The following is a 21,433-nucleotide window of genomic DNA, read 5'->3' on the forward strand; positions in this document are numbered from 1 at the left end:
TTCTACTCTGGTGTGTGACACACTGTGTTATGCCTCACGATCCCTTCATCATTACAAACCGATTAAATTCCTCATACGTGAATTCTCCACCGTTATCTGTCCTCAACACTTTCACATTTTTCACCCTGTCTGTTTTTTCACCACTGCCTTCCACTGGTTAAAGTTAGTGAAAACATCAGATTTACTTTTCATAAAATAAACCAACACCTTTATGGAATAATCATCAATTAACACAACAAACTAGGATGACCCTCCACCGGAAACTATGGGCAACGGCCCCCATACATAAAAATGTACATAATCTAAAACTCATTACATACATATATCCCATACTTAAAAGACAACCTTGATTCTTTACCATATATATCGTACTTGCATATAATAAAATCATTACATTTTAAAATTGAAATTAGATAACGGTTAGAAAGTACCTTCATGCCCTGCTTGTGTGGCCTAGGCGTGTGTAGACGTGGAATTATTAAAGCTATTGCAGTTCCATCTGATAGAGTGCTTCCGATGGATACGTAAAAATTACCATTTCTCTGTGCTTTCATGACTACGAGTGCCCCCTTAAAACCTTAAGGACACGATCGAATCCAATGAGTGTGCACTCAATTGCATCAAATACACCCATAGATATCAGACTCATTCTCAAATCAGGAACATGCCTCACATCAATCAAGATACGTTCCATGCCATCAAACATCTTAATGTGTACCGATCTAATACCAACCACGTTACAGACATTGTTATTGCCCATAAATACCCGACCATCATTGCACTCACTCTAACTAGTGAACCAACTCATATGAGGAGTCATGTGATACGAAGCCACCTTATATAAAAACCATTCATCGCAGAAATACTCGGATTTTGATGTGGTGAATACGTCGTGTTCACTCCCTAAGTATAGGGTTGTGACTGGACGACTTTCAGGCCATTTGAACTTCAGTTGCTCGATTTTCTCAGATTTCTGGCATCGATCTTGTTCCCCTAGGGTCCATCCCTTGCCTTGGTGCATTTTGAACATTAAATCCATGCTTTTAGCATTTTGTTTCAGTCTCAGCTCATAAATACACCTTGCATCACAAACACGATTAAATTGGACCGTTAAACAATATGATGTTCATAAAATTAGGTAATAAATGGGATCTAATATGTAATATTCGACCCTCAACACGTCGCTACCACTTACATCCTCATCATATTTCGTAGTGTCAGCATATATTGAGGAACTCTTTGATTTCTCCTTCCTTTACTTAGGATTCATACAATCTTTCTTCATGTGCCCTGACATGTCATAATTATAACACTTTAATTTTCCTTTGCCCTTGCACTTTGATTTGGATCTTAATCGTAAATATCTACTATTTCGTTCAAAATTTCTCCCCCTCATAACCAATACATGTATAAAAGCACCAACGTTACGACGTTTCTTTCTCACTGTCTTTGACTGAAGAATTGAGATAGTGATCTCAACGTTAATAGTCGTCTTACCGATGTACAAATAATCTTTGAATGACTCATGTGATTTTATAAGAGAATTCAATAGAATGCATACTTGATCTTTATTCTCCATTCCTGAATCTACATCCAACAAATTGTAAACTAGCTTGATGAAGTTACTAATGTAGGTCTCAATGTTAGCCCTCTCAGTCATCTTAAGATTGAACAACTATAGCTTCAGATACAAATGATTCTCAAGAAATTTCTTCGCATTAATGTTCTCTAACTTCGCTCAAGTATCTGTTGTAGACTTCTCTCTTATAACATTATATAGGACCTCATCCATTGACACAATTGAATTGAAATCTTAGCCTTTTGATCTAACTTGTTCCACTATTCTTCTTTCATAGTTTCCGGTCACTTTCCAATTAGTGCATCTTCCAATCATTTTCAAATTAAAATACCTTTAATCTTCACATTCCATAGTTCAAAGTTATTTTTCTTTGAATACTTATCTATATTGAACTTCATGTTAGATGACATTGATATATTATTTACATATTCAATATGCTTCCCAGTGTTTGCTCCGATACCACTTGTTGGGACTTGTGGAAGCACACAAAGACGAACTAAACAATATAATCACAATCACAAAAACATATCCAATAAGAAGATAGTCCAAATTTACGTGGAAAAACCCATTTTGGAAAAAACTATGATACAAAAGTGACAATACACTATAAAAATGAAGTTTCAAGAGATGAAACCTTATCGATCAAAGACCCGAGAAAAAAAGCCTAAGCTTTTCCCTTCAAAGTTCCTCTCGAACCTTTAAGTACGTTCAGAGAACCTAATCATTACCCTAATCCCGAAACAAATCGTGCACTTTCGCAATTATGCGCTCGCCTTCAATGGTACCTTCGATGGCATCAATAAACATCGAACACCGGTCGATGACGTCGAGGAACCCTTAATGCAATCAAGTAGCAACATCTAAACTATCCAATAATCTATAATGATTTTTTAAGATTTTTCCGACAAGATCGAGCATCTATCAAAGCCATCGACGTCTGCTTGATAGAATCGAGTAGTCTGTCAATGTCATTGACAGACCATATTAAAGACAGATCTAAGACATTGAACAACAACATCTAGGCATCCACTTATTTTCTACAAGTGAAGTCAACTTGACAATCAGACTGACCTGATCTTTTAAGGATGACAACTAGATACACACGATGGTTAGCTTGGATCTCTCACACGTGCTAAGTTGCAATGCTTGGGAGACAAGTGCCATTAAAGCCCACCCACTTGAGTGCACATGAAAAGTCAAGAAAGAAGCCTATGACCAATAGCAAATTTCCTCCAACACTTTCTTATAGAGAGCCCTCGTAGCCAAAAAGCTCTGTAATGCTAACGTGATGTCTTGGCAACATTTACTCCATGTGCAAGAAACAATGTGAGATAAAGTGAAGAAAATCATTATCTTCTTTTAGGAAACCTTGAATCCATGGGATGGTCTTGAATCCACACAATTAAAAAGAGAATTTCAAAATTGTATTATTCAATAATAATTATGACGCATTTGATTACACAGCTATGAAAGACTCAAACCTTAATAGAAGTCCTAATTCGATTGAAATAAAACTTATTTGAAATAGTAAGTTTTGTAAAACAATAATAATAAAAAAGCTAAATTAACATCATTGGCAAATTCCTAACATAATTATAATCAATCTCTAAAAGTAAGAAACTTTAAAACTCTAAAACAAAGGAGATATAAATAAAAAAAATGCTAAAAATAGTAAACTTTTTCTAAAATTGCAAATTTGAACCAAAGGGGTAAGTGTTTTCTTGTGAAAAAGATGGATTCGACTAACTATAGGGTCGGTTGACCCCAAATAGCCCACTATATAAAGATGGATGGGTTATACGTTTCGTGATGATACTTGGATTAACCTTATGGTCCAAATCTAAAATGACAAAATTTCTTTATCACGAATGAATTTCTTCGATTTAAATAAATACGATGGGCCCAATTACGTCGTGCCCTGTATAGGATTGAGCGTGGATTTGACTGACTAGGTCCGCCAACGTTACTTCTTTCGGTGTCTACCTGTGCCAAACTGCCAATATAACGTTTGCAGCCTGCTCTACATCACACTCGGTCCATCAGTTGAGGCAGCCCATGTTGCGACCTGATTAAAAAAAATAAAATAAAATCAGGCGCATTCAAAACCCAAAGTAGACTACACCACAGGAAAGGTGGTCGCAAAAACCCACCACTGGAACCTTTACTGCTCCACCATAGTTCTTATATGACATCCAACCCGTTCATGAAGTGAGTCCCACCATGATGAATGGAGAACACAAATATCAGCTTGATCAAAAGACTTCAGTGGACTTGATGAAGTTTTAATGATGAATATCACCCTTTTCACTCTTTCCTTTGTTTTGGTCTACTTGAAATTTTTTTATGTTATGCTTTTACGTTCACGTATTAAAAATATCTAAACAGGTGGTGGAGAGATGGGAATGTCACACATGCATCACTGCGGTTCCGATAGTGCTTTTTGTTAGCCGGGCTCCTGAATAACGTGTTGTATGAAATTCGCGACCGGTTCACCTGGCCGGAGCCGGTAGTGCGCATTTTCTTAACCTTAACGCCACTTCTCTCTCCCTCCCTCTCTCGGGGAAGCCGAAAACACCCATCAGAACCCTAACACTAGTTCTTCCCTCTTCGTTATCTTTTTGCTCCCAATCCCTAGCTCTGAAAATATAGGGTTTTTTAATACCCTCGTTTTATCCCTCTCCCTCTCTCGATCTCGAAACCCCAAATCCCCGTTTCTTCTCGTTTCCTGCTCCTTCTCAACTGAAATCTAGGTTTTTTTTTTTCCTTTGTTTTTGTTTGCCATTGGAGGACTATTGAGAGAGGGGATTGATTTCTCTATCAGCATTAAAGGGCAAAGGGCAGGAGAATCGAGGAGAGAGATAGAGTGAGGAAGCAGAAGGATTTCAACATGTACAGAGATCGAGGTGGAGGCGGATCGAGGCCGGAGATTGCTTCTATTGATCGGAAGCGGATCAATGATGCGTTGGACAAGCACCTCGAGAAATCGTCGCCTTCGACTTCCAAGGGGTTGAATGGCAAGGATAAGGAGAGGTTGTCTGTGCCGTCCACCTCTGCTGGGAAGCTGCCGCCGGATCACAGGGACGGACGGTCCGCGTCCATCGCCAAGAACAAATGCTCTGATGGTTAGTTTTATTGTGTTTCTTTCCCGTAATTGATGAATTAACTCTTAGGTTTTCGGTCTTACTGACATGTCTCCAGGAGCAGAACTGCTCCGTTGGTTTTTTATTTATTTTTTGCTGTTTGTGTCATTTTCCAGTATTTGATTGAAACTTCCATTGGGTTTTGGATCTTATTGTTGTCTCTCCAAGAATAAATTATCGGTGTTCTGCTTTTCTTGTCCTTCTCTATCTTCATTTTTGTGTATTTATTGGTGGGTTGCGTTTATTTCTGGGTAATTGATGAAACCCATGTTGGATTTTCGACATAATTGCACCTATTCGATTCTAGGAACAAAAGCTACAGAAGTTAGATTTACATGCTGTTCTTGTAGGTTTTGAATTGGAATTGTCAATTTTCAGTGATCGTTTTGGGTTTTCATGCACATTCTGCACCTCTAATTTGATGTCATCATGCTCGGCAGATTTTCTGATGATGAATGTTGTTTGCCTTAGCAGCAGAAGAATCTGATACAGACAGTGAAGAATCAGACGTCAGTGGTTCCGACGGGGACGACACATCTTGGATTTCTTGGTTTTGTAATCTGAGAGGGAATGAGTTCTTCTGCGAAGTCGATGATGAGTATATCCAGGACGATTTTAATCTTTGTGGACTAAGCAGTCAAGTTCCTTATTATGACTACGCCCTTGATCTGATTTTGGATGTTGAATCTTCTCATGGTAAGATCTCTCTCTCTCTCTCTCTCTCTCTCTTAATACATAGAATTGTTTTTTCCTTACCATGACTCATCTAAAATTTCATAATATTGTTGAAATATTTGTGGAATGTGGATTTACTTATGCTCAGTGTATTGATTTGTTACATGCTCAAACAGATGCATGTTATTGTCTATTAGAAACAAATTTAGAATTTCTGCAACCTTATTTGCTTATCACAGAAAGAGTGCCTTATCTTTAATTTTTATGTTTTCAACCTGTTGTTCTTCAAAAGAAACTATCATTGAAGCCCATAATTTTCAGGATATGCATTGCTTTAACTTGGTTGAGTCTTTTTAAAGAATCATTCTCTTATCTCATCATTTTTTAGGGGGACTCCAATTGTGCAATTTATTGAGGTATCTGAGAAGGCTATCATTGGAACCTATAATTTTTAGGATATGCATCACTCTAACTGGGTTGAGTCTTTTTAAAGAATCATTCTCTGGTCTAATCATTTTTTAGGGGGACTCCAATTGTGCAATTTATAGAGGTATCTGAGAAGGGGAGCTGTGGGAAGTTCAAAGTTCTCTTCATTTTCAATGAAATTTGGAAATTGTGGCCTTGATAGGGACCTAAGTTAGTCTAATTCCTAGGACAGAATGTGTTAGCTGATAGGCTAGCTAAGATAGGGGTTTATTCTTTGTAATTGCCTTTCTTCTGCTTGATAATGAACTGACTTTGCCAATTAAAAAATATAAAATAAAAATCCGGGGTAACACGATGATTTTAGAAGGATGTGCTCTTTTTATTGGTCATTTTCTGTTACATCAATGCATATGCAGGATATGGGATCTTGTAAAATGATTCTAATGTCCCCTTATTTGTTTCAATGGTAGGAGTTGGATGTGCGTAAAAATTATGTTGCCAAACTGCTCTTTTAGCAGGATCTACTAGTATGTGAGCATGTAGTATGATTTGAATTAGACAGAATGAATCATGCAGTGGCCATTTGCTAACCATTGAAGTCCCAGATGAGTTTCTTTTGACCAAAATATAGACATTGGAATGAACTCTCTCCTGGAGTATTGACTTTTTTCCCTTTTTTTTTTTTATAAGATTGCATGGACTCTTTGGAATGAAACTTTATTCTCCAGAAGCCATATGGAAGCAGGGGCAGAAATACATAGTGGATCATCTTAGGACCTGGAAAGTCTATGGTTCATGTATTCAAACTGTCCATATTAATGCAAAATAGTATTCAATGTGACGTTTGGAGAGTTCAACAGTCTCGTGCAACACCATCTCAGGGAAAAAGTCAAACAATAGCTTGCCCCTGAATGAAGCAGCGAAATGTTTGAAACAGAAATTAGTGGATGGATCTATTCCCACCACATCTCAAAACAAAAATACAAATAAATAAAGGCAGGTTGGATTCAGGTCCGGTGACTTGGATCTGATTAGAAATTGGGTTGGGTTGTGTGTACCCAACTTGGCCACTCGTCAGATACCTAAAAAATGTTTGTTTTTTTTTTGTTTTTTTTTGAAGTTTTATCCTTTATTCAATTAATATTTATTACTGGTAAAAAAATGCTAATCATTTAGAAACCTTGCAAAAGGCTTGTTTCTGGCATGGACCGGAATCCAGATCTGGATAATTGTGGTCCACCCGAGTCCTAGTTTATGCTATAAGCTAATGGGATGTCCAAGTCCAAACAGGTTCGGTTTCAGTACCTCATTTATTGTACCTGTACCTGAATCTGATTCCCTTGGAGCTGGATATGGACACACCAAGTGTCGAACCTGAATATTTACCATTGACACCCCTACCAAGGATTAGTTCTAATAAGAAATAAGATGATGGAGAGAAGATTGAGATAAGTTTAGTCAAGTGCAACATAGACTGGAAATAACTCATGTAAAAGAATACGAGGAAGTCCCACAAGGACTTGGATGGAGATGGTGAGAAGGGATGTAAAGGTTTGTTCACGTATCATAATCTTAGACATGCAGTTTTGCATTTAATTACTACTATCATTATTATCTTAACTTATTCAATTCTTCATTGAATTACTAACCATGGCACCATCTGATATTTTTCTCAAACTGCCGTATGCATGAATGTTGCCGAGTTTAGAGACCCCCTGTTTATCCATTGTCCCTTTGCCCTAAAGCTGTGGAATATTTTCTCACTTTATTTAACATCCCGTGGGTTATGCCAAGATGTATTGGTGATCTCTTATGGGCTTGGCATGGTAGTGGGGTTGGGAAGGAAGGCAAGGTGGTTTGGCTCCTCACCCTCTTGGCCTTGTGGTGGGTAACTTATGGGATATAAAGGTGGAACTAAGTGATTGGATGGGCTTGCCTAGTGGAAGCTGTTGATGATTGTAATATCTATTCCTTTTTTGGGATGTAATCCGTTTGGATTTCCTTTTTGTATTCTTTTCCCGCCAAGCACTTGCTTTCTTCTTCTTCTTCTTCTTCTTCTTTTTTTTTTTTTTTTAAAATTATAAATTTTTAAAAAGCAACAATTTCATTAAACTGAAAGCAGAAAAGGAACAAAGAAAACAAGAAAAACAGAAAGCAGAAAAGAGGAGCAGATCTGCTGAGGTAGCAGAAAGCCCCTAGCACCCTAGAAAACTAAGATTATACTTATGTAAGTCCTTAACATTGTTAGCCCATTCGATCAACATTCTTTTAGCTTTGGACCCCACTGCCCTAACCGTTGAAGAAGTATCGTTAAAACATCTTTCATTCCTTTCTTCCCAAATGGACCACCAGATAGCAAGAATAGCCATGCGCCAGATGATAGATCTATTCTTGTCAAGCTTGAGAACATGCCGGGATTAAGGAAGATTGGAAGCCGAATATGGAAAGCACCAACTGATCGAGAAACTCTGACAGAAATCAGCCTAGATTTGAGAAATAAACGAGCAGTGAACCAGCAGGTGATTCACGGACTCGGCCTCACGCATATAGCAGAGGCAGACGTTAACGATCTGCATGCCCCTCTTAGAAAGGTTATCAATGGTAAGAATTCTATTTCGGCCCACCAGCCAGCCGAAACAAATGTACTTGGGGGGAGCTAGGTATTTCCAGATGAACGGGGAGACGCCAAGCGCCTGCTTTCGCGGGTTTTCTTAATAAAATTATTGTCATTTGTCCAAAAAAAAAAGAAGTTCCACACACATGGTTCAGTACACTAATGGCAACAGTCGGTGTTCCAAAGAATGCATGAGATGATATTGGGTCCTGTTTGGCAAACACTTGAAATGAGTTCATCTGATTTTAGTTATCAGGTAGTGTATTAGATATCTTGATTGCTAATACATAATTACTGTTAACATGATCTCATTATGTATCAAGATCTCTAACACATAATTACTGTTGACTAAAGTGAGATGAACTCATTTTTATGCGTTTATCAAACATGCTTTTTGATGTAGGATTAATGCCTAACCTAGCATGATATGTAATAGGAACCAAATAATGGATGTAATAGGCAAATCAAGATCTAAAATTTGCCAACTAATCACAAATTACAGAAAATTCAGCTGTCGTAACTATGAGAAATAAGATATCACATGCCCCACAACGGTGATTTATAAGTATTAATCACTAGACCCATGGAAGTTGGAACTTCCATATAGCATAGGGATCGTCCACACGCAATACGAATTCAATTGAATCAATTAGGGTTTAAAAGTATAGGTCTATAGTTAGGGTTTGATAAAATAAAGGTTTAGGATTGGTAGAAATTTGGGAAATAAGGTTTTGAAGGCTAAGGTTGTAGAAGATTAGGGAAATCTATGGTTTTGGGTCAGATTAGTGTTTCTGGAAGAGGGAAACGAATTGGGGGTTTAGGGTTTAGGATGAGGGGATTAGGGATTGGAGATGGGAGAGGTTGATGGGGAGAAGGGGGAGATCTGTACAGTATGGCCGTACGTGCAGTATGGACGGGTGGTTCGTACCCTAGGGTTGTTTGGGTTGGGTGGCTTGATGCTTGAGTAGTTAGGGTTTGTGTAGAGATGAGAGATGAAGAAAGGCTTTGAGAAGAAGTTGGTGGTCAAGAGAGAAGATGAAATCAACAACTAGAACAAGAAAAAAGAACAATATCACCTTGGATTCACTCCAAAACATGGAAGGCGTCACACCCCCAACCCTCCATTCACAAGAGAGAGCTCAAAGAGAGTTTTTCTTTTCAAGGAGTATTTGCAATGTTCATTAACTCTTAAGGGGTTCACACACCCAGGCTTATAAAGGAAAGAAGGGTGTGTTTTGTTTTTGTTTTTGTTGTTTTTTTTTAAAAAAATTACAAAAGTACCCTTAATGAAAGAAACTTTTGCAAAAAGGTGTTTTCAAAGTTTAAAATGGGCCTACTTAGCCCTTTCTTGCATAAAATAAAATAAAACCCAAAATAAACTAAATCCTAATGAAGTAAAATAAAACTAAGATATCCAAGTCCTAGAGCGCCCACGATCGAGGCGGGCCACGAACAGAAGTGGTCAAACGGCCCGATACACTTGATCCAATGGTACGATCGACGCGTCCACTTGATCCAACGGTCTAGAACTCCACAATACACAACCCACATGCACCTACCCAGTGTGGGGTCTTCAAAGATGCAAAAACCATGCACATGGAGTTTGGTGCACTCTAAACAGATGTCATCATCACTTTTCTGATAGCCAAGTGAGACTGTTTTGCTAACAATGCATTCCTAAATTGGATCGCATGTTGCCCTTAAAGAACAAGGGATCCCATGTGGATTTGGTCATAAATTTGGTCATAATTATTATCAAGAGAACCATTTCTTCTTCATCATCATCATCATCATCTAAGCCGTATCCCAACTAATTGGGTCAGCTAGAGCCTACATGAATCCTTATATGCCATTCCACTCTATCCAGGACCATATCTTCAGTTAAACCATAGGTCCTCAAGTCTTTTCTTATATCACTAGAGACCCTTTTATGTTATACTTTTAAAAAAAAAGAAAGGGTCCATGGAAAATTCAAGAGCTTTAGGGAATTTTGGCCAAATCATGGTCAAAGTTAATACCAGCAATGTAGCATCTATAATGGCATATCTTTCATCATTCAAAATTGATTTTTTTTTTTTTTGGTACATAAGCTAGGTTTAGACCCAAGACTTTGCATTCAAAATTAAGAAGTAGTTGCATCAAAATGATTGATAGAGGCATCAGCATGGAGATATGACAGGATCCATATGGTGCTGGATATGAAAGAAGACTTGCAATTGAAGAGGCATGGAAGTTGGATTTTCCGGTAGGGTTGTTTTAGAGTTTAACTTGTAGGAATAGGGAGAAACAAAGTTTTATTCGTCAACCATCCATCATCCATTGTTTTTACAATGCTCTGACTATAAGAGAGAACTGTTGGCCTAAGGCCCTTATTTGGACTCCTATCAACTAATATCTAAGAACCAATCAAAACGCAGCATATGGAGACTTAAGAGAGCAAACAATTCCCTATTAGCACTCTAAATGATGACTTGTAAGTAAAGCAACAAATTCCATCAATATCCCCAAAAATAATTCTACCCTACATATTTAGCAACCACCACTCACATGGCAACACTTATTTGGGGCCCATTTGACCAATACAAATGCAAGTAAAAAAAACAAATACAAATGCAAGTCAAAACCTGTTCCTCATTCTACTTTCTAGGAGGATCTTATTCAGATTCTATGTTATAGCAAAAAACGCATTATCTTATTGTTTTCTCATCCCAAAATCTCACCAATAAACTCCCTTTTATAGCGGGTCCCTCTTTAAGAGGACTCTTACAGAACAGCAATTGATCCCTCGAATAGTCTGTGGTCGATATATAAAGAGGTTCTATTACAATCAATTCACTATATAAAGAGGCTAATTGCATGCCTATACCCCAACTGCCATTTGAGTGTGTCCACCCAAATGATCTTCTACCCTAAAATGTTTGCAAAGAAACTCCGAAACGTCTGTTAAACTATGTTCGTAGTCATTGAACTCTTGCAAATAAACTCCAAAACAGTCCATTAAATCGGTGTGGCTGATCATCCTCTCAGACAGCTACTGATCATCACTTTGGTAAGCTATTGCCTCACCAACTAGCTAATCAGACGCGAGCCCCTCTTCGGGCAGACTCCTCTTGCTCCTCAGCCTATGGGGTATTAGAAGCTGTTTCCAGTTGTTGTTCCCATCCCAATGGCAGGTTCTTATGCATTAGTCCCCCGTCTGCTGCTGGAAACACCATTTCCTGTCCGACTTGAATGTGTTAAGCATGCCACCAATGTTCATCCTGACCCAGGATCGAACTCTCCGGTGTTACGTCACGTACGAAACTTAATAGTATACCACTTCTATGAATAGCTTGTAATGCTGCATCTCTTCTAAGACCAGGACCCTAGACTAGACCTCAATACATTTTGTGCGATATGTGGGGCCCAGTAGATGGGCCCCGGCAGTTCCATGAACGTGGTCCACTTTGGACTGCATCAGATTGGGCTGCTATGGTGCCCGGATATTGTATAAATACTGTGTATGAAGTTTACATAAATAAATAAATAAAATTGGACACCATTGAATCAGATATTGCCAGAGGAGAGGGTGGATGCATGTCATGAATGAGGTTGGATGAGGTGAAAATGTGCCATTGGACTGATGTGTGGTCACCACACGCCAATAAAACTTATGGCCTTTTTGGATGGGTGGAAACCAAAATGTGGTTGTGGAAAACAAACCTCACATTAGAGGAAAGGGAAATGTGTGGGATAAAAATCCAGGTTAACCTGTTTGTTTTAGCACGTGATTTCTGTTTAAATGTTACAAGGCGAACTATCAAGAAGCAAGAGCCGTCTCCCATGTCCATGGAAATCTAGATTTAACAGGTCTTTCAAGGAAATGGAAGTCGGTGCTTTTCAAGGGATACCATGGAAATGGAAATAGATTTCCACAAATAAGAAACAGGGGAAAACATCACAAATGTGGAAATCAATTTCATTTCAATGTTTTCTAGAGGACTCCACTAATACAACAGCCATCTTTTTAAGAAATTCTTTCAACCACTATGCTTTATGGGGCAGGGTTTCAGGTCATTAGAAGGCAAAACATGATAAATGCTGTGGATATGAGGATTTTGAGATGCATGTATGGAGGATTATGAAAGATAGAATTAAGAATGATGCCATTCAAATTAGCCTAGCAGTAATGGCAAATAAAAGATAAAATGATGGAGAGCAACTTGAGATGGTTTTTTCATGCATAACAAAGTCTGGAGATATCTGATGCAGGACATGAAAATTAAATATGATATGCGAGATTTCAGGCTTAAGATTACGTTAGTTCAGAAACAATTACACAAATTCCATATCCTACATGAAAGTCCAAACATTCAATTAAGGGGAATCTATGCGGGTCTAGGCCTACACATGATAGGGCTGGATCAATAAAAATTATAAACCAAACAATACTCAAAGATAACAAATAATCATCCACGCATGCATAGTAATCAGTCCATAATCCAAGGGATTCAGAAATTCCAATTCGGGGAACCCTAAGGTAAGAAAATTGGCAAATAACTTAGGAAAAACGTAATCGAGGCCTAGGATTCATGAAAAACGGCTATGAGATGATAAAAGAGTATAAAAACCTGAGCCAAAGACGATCCCGCGTGTGGACAGCAACAATGGCAAGACGAATGTGCGTGTGATCCTGGCCGCACGTGTGTAGGGCCTACTATTCAGAAAAAGGTCACCTTGGCCCTGGTCGGCCAGGGATGGTCTCCAAACCTCCAAATCTCAGCTCGATCCGATGTACGGTTTGTGCGTGGTGCTCCGCCAAAGTTTCAGCTCGCCTGCGGGCCGAAATCTGGAAACCTGCTGTAATGAAGAAATCTGATGCAACAAAAGGACGAATTCGAAGTACGGATGGTGGAGGAAGATGGAAAAAAAGATGATGGAGGATGAGGGTGAATCGGGATTGATGTGACTTCGTACCGCGGTAGTTAGCCCTTCGAAAAGGGAGGGCTTCACACCCACTCTTGAATTCTTCCACAACTCACGAAGAAAGCAGAAAAATAAAGCAGGAAATTTTTTATTAACTTCAATAAATCAAAAGAACTACAAGGGGTGCCTATTTATAGGAAAAATCTTATACCTCAAAACTCGCACCATATGCGCAACCTATTACTTGGCGATGAAGTAAACTAAAATAAAAACCAAACAGAGAAATCTAAAGCGTTCACAATATTCTAAATAATAACAATAAACAAAACCTAAAATATGAAATCAATCCGACGAGTGGGCCACGATCATGAGATTCCATGATGGGCTTTTCATGATTATCGGGCCCAATCTTTTGAACTAAACTTCGTCTTCTAGGTAGGAGGCCCTCCCTGGACGTCGTCATCGAGACAGATCGATAGTGGGGCCCTCCTACTCCGTGCGTAGGTGTGGCGGTGTATGTGCACGTATGCGCGAGATGTCCCCATCAATTCTCCTCGGCTGCGAAGATTTCACCACTGGCGAAATAAAACTCCTGAACCACTTCAGGACGTCAAGATCAAGTCTCTGAAGCTCCTCCGCAGTGAGCCACGTGCTGTCTGAAGCTGGGCATGACTTTCACTTGACCAGGTACTTCTGAAACTTGCCGTCCGACGTTAAAACTATTTGATGGTCCAGGATATCTTCTATTTCCTCTCTGAATGTGTGAAGGTTAGGTATAGGAGGGAGTGACTGAGAAGAAATATCAGGAAGAATAGGCATGAGAGGTAGAGGCTGAGAAAATGGGTTGGGACGGGTAGGTATGGGAGGTAGAGGCAGGGAAAATGGGTCGGGACGGGTAGTTATGGGACGTAGAGGCTGGAAAAATGGGTCAGGAAGGGTAGGTATAGGACGTAGAAGCTGAGAAGATGGGTCAGGACAGGTAGGTATAGGAGGTAGAGGCTGGGAAAATGGGTCGGGAGGAGGCCATGGATCAATGGAAAGGTCTGATGAATCAGGATGGTTAGGCGAAAGGCTAGACAATGCATCAATGGCCCCTTGAAATGCAACTAGATCATCCACATTGAATGTGGAACTAATTCCCATGAAAGGTAGAGGATTTGCCACATACGCATTAAGACCGTTTCGTTTTATAATTTTGACGGGTCCAGCACTACGCACGTGTAACTTACGAATGGCCCCCGGAGGATACCGCTCGGGCTTGATGCGGACCATCACAGAGTCCCTTACATTGAATTCTTTGAAACATTTATGTTGGTCTGCAGAAAATTTGTAATTTTCATTACTAGTAGTGATCTTCTCCCTGATTTCTTGATGCCATGAATGAATGTGATGCACAAAAGACTCTGCAGGCTCTGACGGCCTATGGGACAGTGACATATGGACAAGATTAATAGGTTTCTCAGGTTTATAGCCAGTAACGACTTCATAAGGACAGACCTGTGGACCTATCGACAGAACTATTAAACGCAAAGTCGGTTGTAGGTATCACGGTGTCCCATGTTCTGGTGTGCTCTATATCCCTCCTAGGGGGAGACTCATCCGGTAGATCATTAGGAAAGACATCACGAAACTCATCTACTACCGGAATGGCCTCAGTGGGTAACTCTATACTAGCCTCTGGGGCATTCTCTCTAGCCACAAGGCCGTACGTGTTGTGCCACTCAAAATAGTGGTCTTGATGCCCCTGTTGAGGTGGGTGCACGGGTGCATGCCCATGACTGATTCCTTGGCCACCTTTATTCATTGGTCTATCCTTCTGGCCACCTGCCTGAGATTGGACATCTACTCCAATGCTGGGATTTGTCCTGGCGGAGGCCTTTAGTTGGGTAATGCGTGCATCAAATTGATCAAAGCGTTGGTCTATATATTGTTCATAACACTTACCCAAATTCTCGATTTGCTGGGACAACTTGTTCATTGACTCTAGCAGTTGCTCCTTGTTTAGTGTAGGGTGCAAGCCAAAACCACGACCCGTATGTGTGGGCATACACTGGCTAACTCAACCTAAGGACTTTCTATGACGACTATATGCGTCCAAAAACTAAATGACCCTACGAGACTCTATATGAAGGATACTACACACCATTACGAAAATTCAGCTATATATATATCAGGGACTATGGTTTTTTAGCAGCTATATATGATGGACTGGATGCATGAATGACTCAAAGAAACTAAACCCTAAATATGTGGTGAATTCCCCTACAAGAACCCTAGACTCTGATACCAAATTTGATGCAGGACATGAAAATTAAATATGATATGCGAGATTTCAGGCTTAAGATCACGTTAGTTTAAAAACAATTACACAAATTCCATATCCCACATGAAAGTCCAAACATTCAATTAAGGGGAATCTATGCGGGTCCAGGCCTATACATGATAGGGCTGGATCAATAAAAATTATGAACCAAACAATACTCAAAGATAACAAATAATCATCCACATATGCATAGTAATCAGTCCCTAATCCAAGGGATTCAGAAATTCCAATTCGGGGAACCCTATGGTAAGAAAATTGGCAAATAACTTAGGGAAAACGTAATCGAGGGCTAGGATTCATAAAAACGGCTATGAGAGGATAAAAAAGGATAAAAACTTGAGCCAAAAGACGATCCTGCGTGTGGACAGCAACAATGGCCAGACGGACGTGCGTGTGATCTCGGCCGCACGTGTGTGGGGCCCATTATTCAGAAAAAGGCCACCTTAGCCCTGGTCGGCCAGGGATGGTCTCCAAAACCTCCAAATCTCAGCTTGATTTGATGTACGGTTTGTGCGTGGTGCTCTGCCGAAGTTTCAGCTCGCTTGCGGGCCGAAATCTGGAAACCTGCTGTAATGAAGAAATCTGATGCAACAAAAGGACGAATTCGAAGTACGGATGGTGGGGGAAGATGGAAAAAAAGATGATGGAGGATTTGTGTAAATCGGGATCGATGTGGCTTCGCACCACGGTAGTTAGCTCTTCGAAAAGGGAGGGCTTCGTACCCACTTTTGAATTCTTCCACAACTCACGAAGAAAGCAAAAAAATAAAGCAGGAATTTTTTTATTAACTTCAATCAATCAAAAGAACTACAAGGGGTGCCTATTTATAGGAAAAATCTTATACCCCAAAACTCGCACCATATGCGCAACCTATTACTTGGCGATGAAGTAAACTAAAATAAAAACCAAACAGAGAAATCTAAATCGTTCATAATGTTCTAAATAATAACAATAAACAAAACCTAAAACATGAAATCAATCCGATGAGTGGGCCACAATCATGAGATCTCATGATGGGCTTTTCTTGATTATCGGGCCCAATCTTTTGAACCAAACTTCGTCTTCTAGGTAGGAAGCCCTCCCTGGACGTCGTCATCGAGACAGATCGATGGTGGGGCCCTCCTACTCTGTGCGTACGTGCGTAGGTGAGGCGGCGTGCGTGCACGTATGCGCGGGATGTCCCCATCAATATCTTTGGTGAGGAGGGGCTTGAAAATAGGATGAGAGGAAGATCTCAAAGGATTCGGATCGAGATGGTGTGGAGGGATATGAATGCCTTTTTACACATAGAGGATGTATCTATAGACGGGAAGGATTTGTGAATAGGATACGTAAAGCCGACCCCAAATAACTAGGACAAGGCTCCAATGAAGATGTTGATGATGAGATGGGTTAGAGGAGCAGTATTAAGGATGGAAAAGGTACATAAGCCAATGAGAAAGTAAGTTAACTTATCACAAGGCCCCAAATAGCTCTGGCATGATAATGGCGTGTATTCAATAAAGGTAACATTCATTACTTATCCCATGGTTTTAGTACTCCATTGGCATCCATGAAGGCACCACCCGCAGTCCCACACTCTAGCAACATGTTACCGCCGTATTTCTTGTTAATTAATATAAACTTCTTTGCAAATTAACTCATAGAATCAAACAGTGCACTGCATATTTATGCTAAAGGGGTGTATGCTATTCAAAAAAAATCTATGAAGGAAATGTACATATTCATAGATGTGATCGATACACGGGTTTGACTGCATGTATGTTCATTGGTTTTGGCTGTTGTGCATGTCTTAAGAGAAACTAATAGTATATGCGTGAACTATGGACTTGCACAGGTGATATGTTTACTGAAGAACAAAACGAGTTGGTTGAATCAGCAGCAGAGATGCTCTATGGTCTTATTCATGTTCGATATATATTAACCAGTAAAGGGATGGCTGCAATGGTAAGATCTTGTATTAATCTCAAACTGTGGTTGCTATTGCCTTTATGCATAGTGGAGGATTTTGGCTGAGGTTATCAAGTGGTACTTCTGCAGCTAGACAAATACAAGAACTACGATTTTGGTAGATGCCCAAGAGTTTACTGCTGTGGACAGCCCTGTCTTCCAGTCGGTCAATCAGATATTCCTCGATCGAGTACTGTCAAAATTTACTGTCCAAAATGTGAAGATATTTATTATCCAAGATCCAAGTACCAAGGCAGTATCCTTTCATCTCACTAATTTCTATGCAAACCTTTTTTTATTGGACGCATCCCCAACAGTTGCATTTATCATGCATCCATGTTAGCAACATTGAATAAAATATGTGGCATGCTGCACATCTTTCTTTCATGCATTAATTTTTACACTTAACTATGAACTTCTGCCAAATGCATTTCTTTTATAGCAACGCACTGAAGGTCATCTAGCAACTGGTTCCCACCCATTCATGGAAGAGTTGGAAGGTGATCTGTTGAGAATGGCTTGGGATTGAATTATCTTAAATTAGCAGCCTATATTAACGTTCAGATACCATAATGGTACGTTTCAATGACTATGTTGGACTGAAAAATGGAGGAAATGACCATCATCTGGAGGAGCCTACAACCAGTCCTAACAATAATAATAATCATCATCTGATATTCAATCTTATCGGGGTCGGCTATTCAAGCTGTTCTACCATTTCAGTATCCTCATTCCTCAGTTGAAGCATATGTCATGAAATCTTTTCACAATACATCCACTCACATCCTTTTGGGCCTTCCCAATGCCCTTTTAATGCCTTCAACTTGAACCAACTCATTATTCCTTACAGGTGCAGTTCTTAGTCTCTGCTGCTCTTGACCAAACCATCCAAGTATACTTCCTCTTTTATTATCTATTGGTGCTACTCCCAAGTTTCCTCAGATGTATTCATTTTGTATCCTGGTACTTTTCTGTCATCAATCTTAAGTAAATCCTCATTTCTACTAATCCCACAATAGGCTTTCTCCTAAAGTTTCATAGTATAAGTTTAATCCCACGATAGTCACTCCCCCACAGTTTCATAATATGACTTAAGTTTAATCCCATGATACTCGCTCTTGCCCAAAGTTCCATAGTATGACTTAATAAGTTCAATCCCACAATAGTTAGTGGAGCTTTGTACGTCTCCTTTATTCTTGTAGATATGTACAACAATACTTTCCTTCCATTCATCTTGCATTTTTTTTTTTTCCATCATACAATTTTGTTAAACAAATTTGTCAACCAAAATAAACCAATATCTCATGCACTTCCAAAACTCTACTGGTTTACTGCCCAGACTTAGTGCCTTTCCTATTTATGTCTATCTCAAGGTTCTTTCACTTCAAATATCATAATCCCTGGAAAGTATCCATGGCCTCTAACCTCATTTGAGTCATGATTCCTTTTATCCCTAAGCTCTCAAAGTGGTCATCATTTAACAAGTTCTGAAAATAACTTCTCCACCTTTTCACTGATCTCATTGTCCATGGTTAATACCCCCGGTCATTGCTCTCCATGCATCTACATGATCCAGGTCTCTACTCTTCCCCTCTCTCGTTTTGCAAGTTTGAAGACATTTTTTCTCACCTTCTCTTGTACCCCCAATCTATTGTATAGATCATTGTATACCTTAAGTTTATGGAGGGCAAGGAATAATTGGTGCTTCTGAAAGCGAAGTGGAAGGGCATCAAAGGGCATAGTTAGATGTAATGGGTTGGCCCTCAAGCACAAAGGCCCTCAATGAGTGGAACCTTTCTTCTTTGCATTAATCATCCTCAGTGTCATTTGCCTGAGATTTCCATCTTTGGCTTTTCTTTTTCTAATAAAATATTGTTACCTTTCAAAAATAAAAAATAAAAAAATATGCCTCATGTTTAGCCTCACTGCTTTCTTAGCATTCTTTTTGGTGCTTATAAATTATTCTAAAGTTTCCTCACTTCTAGCCCCTTGCTAGGTCTTGAAACACGTTCGTTTCTCACTAAATAGCCTTTTGGACCTCATTATTCCACCACCAAGTTTCCTTATACGAGTGGCTTTCCTAACTAAATATTCCTCAAACATTTCTCAACACGTTCCCCAGCACTTCACCATTCCATTGCACATAAGATAAAGTCACGTCTCGACATTCCACTTTTCCATTAATTTATACTAAAAACACTGTTCCCTGCTTTTAAATTCCACCACATCGGCCTTAGATACCTATTAATTTCAGTCCCTCCCTTTCATCTCTCAATGTAAGCATTGCTAACCGTCAACTTATGTTATGTAGTTAAACTCTCTCTCGGTATCACCTCGCAGTCTATACATTTTGATTGCTCATTTCGAAGCATAAAAAAGTCCATCTGGCTTGTATATGATCCACTTTTGAAAGTTATTAAACATTCATCTCTCTTTTGAAACGACGCATTTGCTAGAGCTAGGTTGTATGCCATAGCAAAATCAAGGATGGTTTCCCCCATCACATTTATTGTGCCAATACCATAGCCTCCCTGTATCCTTTCATATTTTCTATTTTCTTTTCCGACATTATTGGTCAAGTCTCTGAGGTGGTGAGAACGGTTATGGAGCCTTTGATAGGAATGATTGGCAAAATAGGATTCATAAATATAAATCTAAATCCCAAGTGGCCAGAAAAATGCTATGGTGATGATTGATGACGGTGTTGCTGTTGATGATGATGATCATCATGGAGGAAATGGGCAGTAATGTAGGTAGGACATTTCTAATGATGTCCAACCCCTAGATGAAATGCAATTCCTTGCATTTCATTTAGGACTGGAAAGAATTTGAGTAGCTACTTTGGGGCTAGCCCCTCATTATTGATGGGGTGTAGCTAGCATCATGTAGGTTACTTTTCACATTATTGGGAGATATTATCCTTGATATTTGTATTAGATAAATAGATAATACATGCATATGCACGCATGGAGATGATTCATGTTGTGTAGACATCCATGCATAAAATGGCAAACAAAACCAGGATGCTTGGTTGATTCTTCATCCTTGTTACCTCATATTACTGTATGGTTTGTGCTTTCTGTTGTGAAAATTTTCTTGACTCTGACATCGACATCGATGGAGCTTATTTTGGCACCACATTTCCTCACCTGTTCATGATGACCTATGGTCACCTCAAGCCACAGAAGGCGTCTCAGAGCTATGTTCCAAGAATATTTGGCTTCAAGATTCACAAGCCTTGAAAGGTTTGCGTTGGTTAGTCCACCACATGTCATTGGGTAAGAATTCACAAAAGTTTCAATTTTTATGCTTGCTTCTATTGATGAGGAGCAGTTCCTTGTCTTATGAGTTCCACCCTGGCACACAAGTTCAGAAGAGGCTGGAAAATGCAACCACGCCCCTTAAATATTTTTTGGAAATATTTGGAAAGCGAATTGATTACTTGTCCAGCTGTAGCTTCTTTTTTAATTTATCTGTATTCACTATTTACAGAGCCTTGTAAGCTTTCAATGGTTGAGAATTCAGAGCGCCATGCATTGTGGGGTTGTTGGTTGGGTTTCCTTTTGGATATTTTATTTCACACGTTTGTGTACCCAATATCCACGATAATCCCCAACATTTGCATTTGCCCAGATTTTTAATTTGCCTGTTTTCCTTATTTTCTTGTAAAATGGATCTGTACCACGAAACTGAAATACTGTAGATGGTCTTCAGAGTTGCTTTATTTCCTTTTTGGATGCCCATGTTCCTGATTTTCTTGTAAAATCTCCATGCACGTGCAATGTGCACTTCGGAACTGCTTTATGGTAGACATGCCTCAG

The 21,433-nt window shown here is 39.4% G+C and overlaps 1 protein-coding gene across 2 annotated transcripts; it reads left to right on the forward strand.

Annotated features, from left to right (window-relative positions):
• Positions 1–4,156: 4,156 nt before the first annotated feature.
• LOC131248083 (casein kinase II subunit beta-1-like) lies at positions 4,157–21,355 on the forward strand. 2 transcript variants are annotated; one of them, XM_058248131.1, is made up of 5 exons: positions 4,157–4,701; positions 5,191–5,415; positions 17,500–17,609; positions 17,703–17,868; positions 20,724–21,355. In XM_058248131.1, exons 1-5 carry the CDS (start codon positions 4,467–4,469, stop codon positions 20,852–20,854), a joined length of 867 nt encoding a protein of 288 aa, XP_058104114.1. In that variant the 5' UTR covers positions 4,157–4,466; the 3' UTR covers positions 20,855–21,355. The 2 variants fall into 2 exon arrangements, with proteins under 2 accessions (XP_058104114.1, XP_058104115.1); XM_058248132.1 differs by having other exon boundaries at positions 5,194–5,415.
• The last annotated feature ends 78 nt before the right edge of the window (positions 21,356–21,433 follow it).

Source organism: Magnolia sinica, chromosome 6 (assembly GCF_029962835.1).
Source record: "Magnolia sinica isolate HGM2019 chromosome 6, MsV1, whole genome shotgun sequence".
Lineage (NCBI taxonomy): Eukaryota > Viridiplantae > Streptophyta > Magnoliopsida > Magnoliales > Magnoliaceae > Magnolia > Magnolia sinica.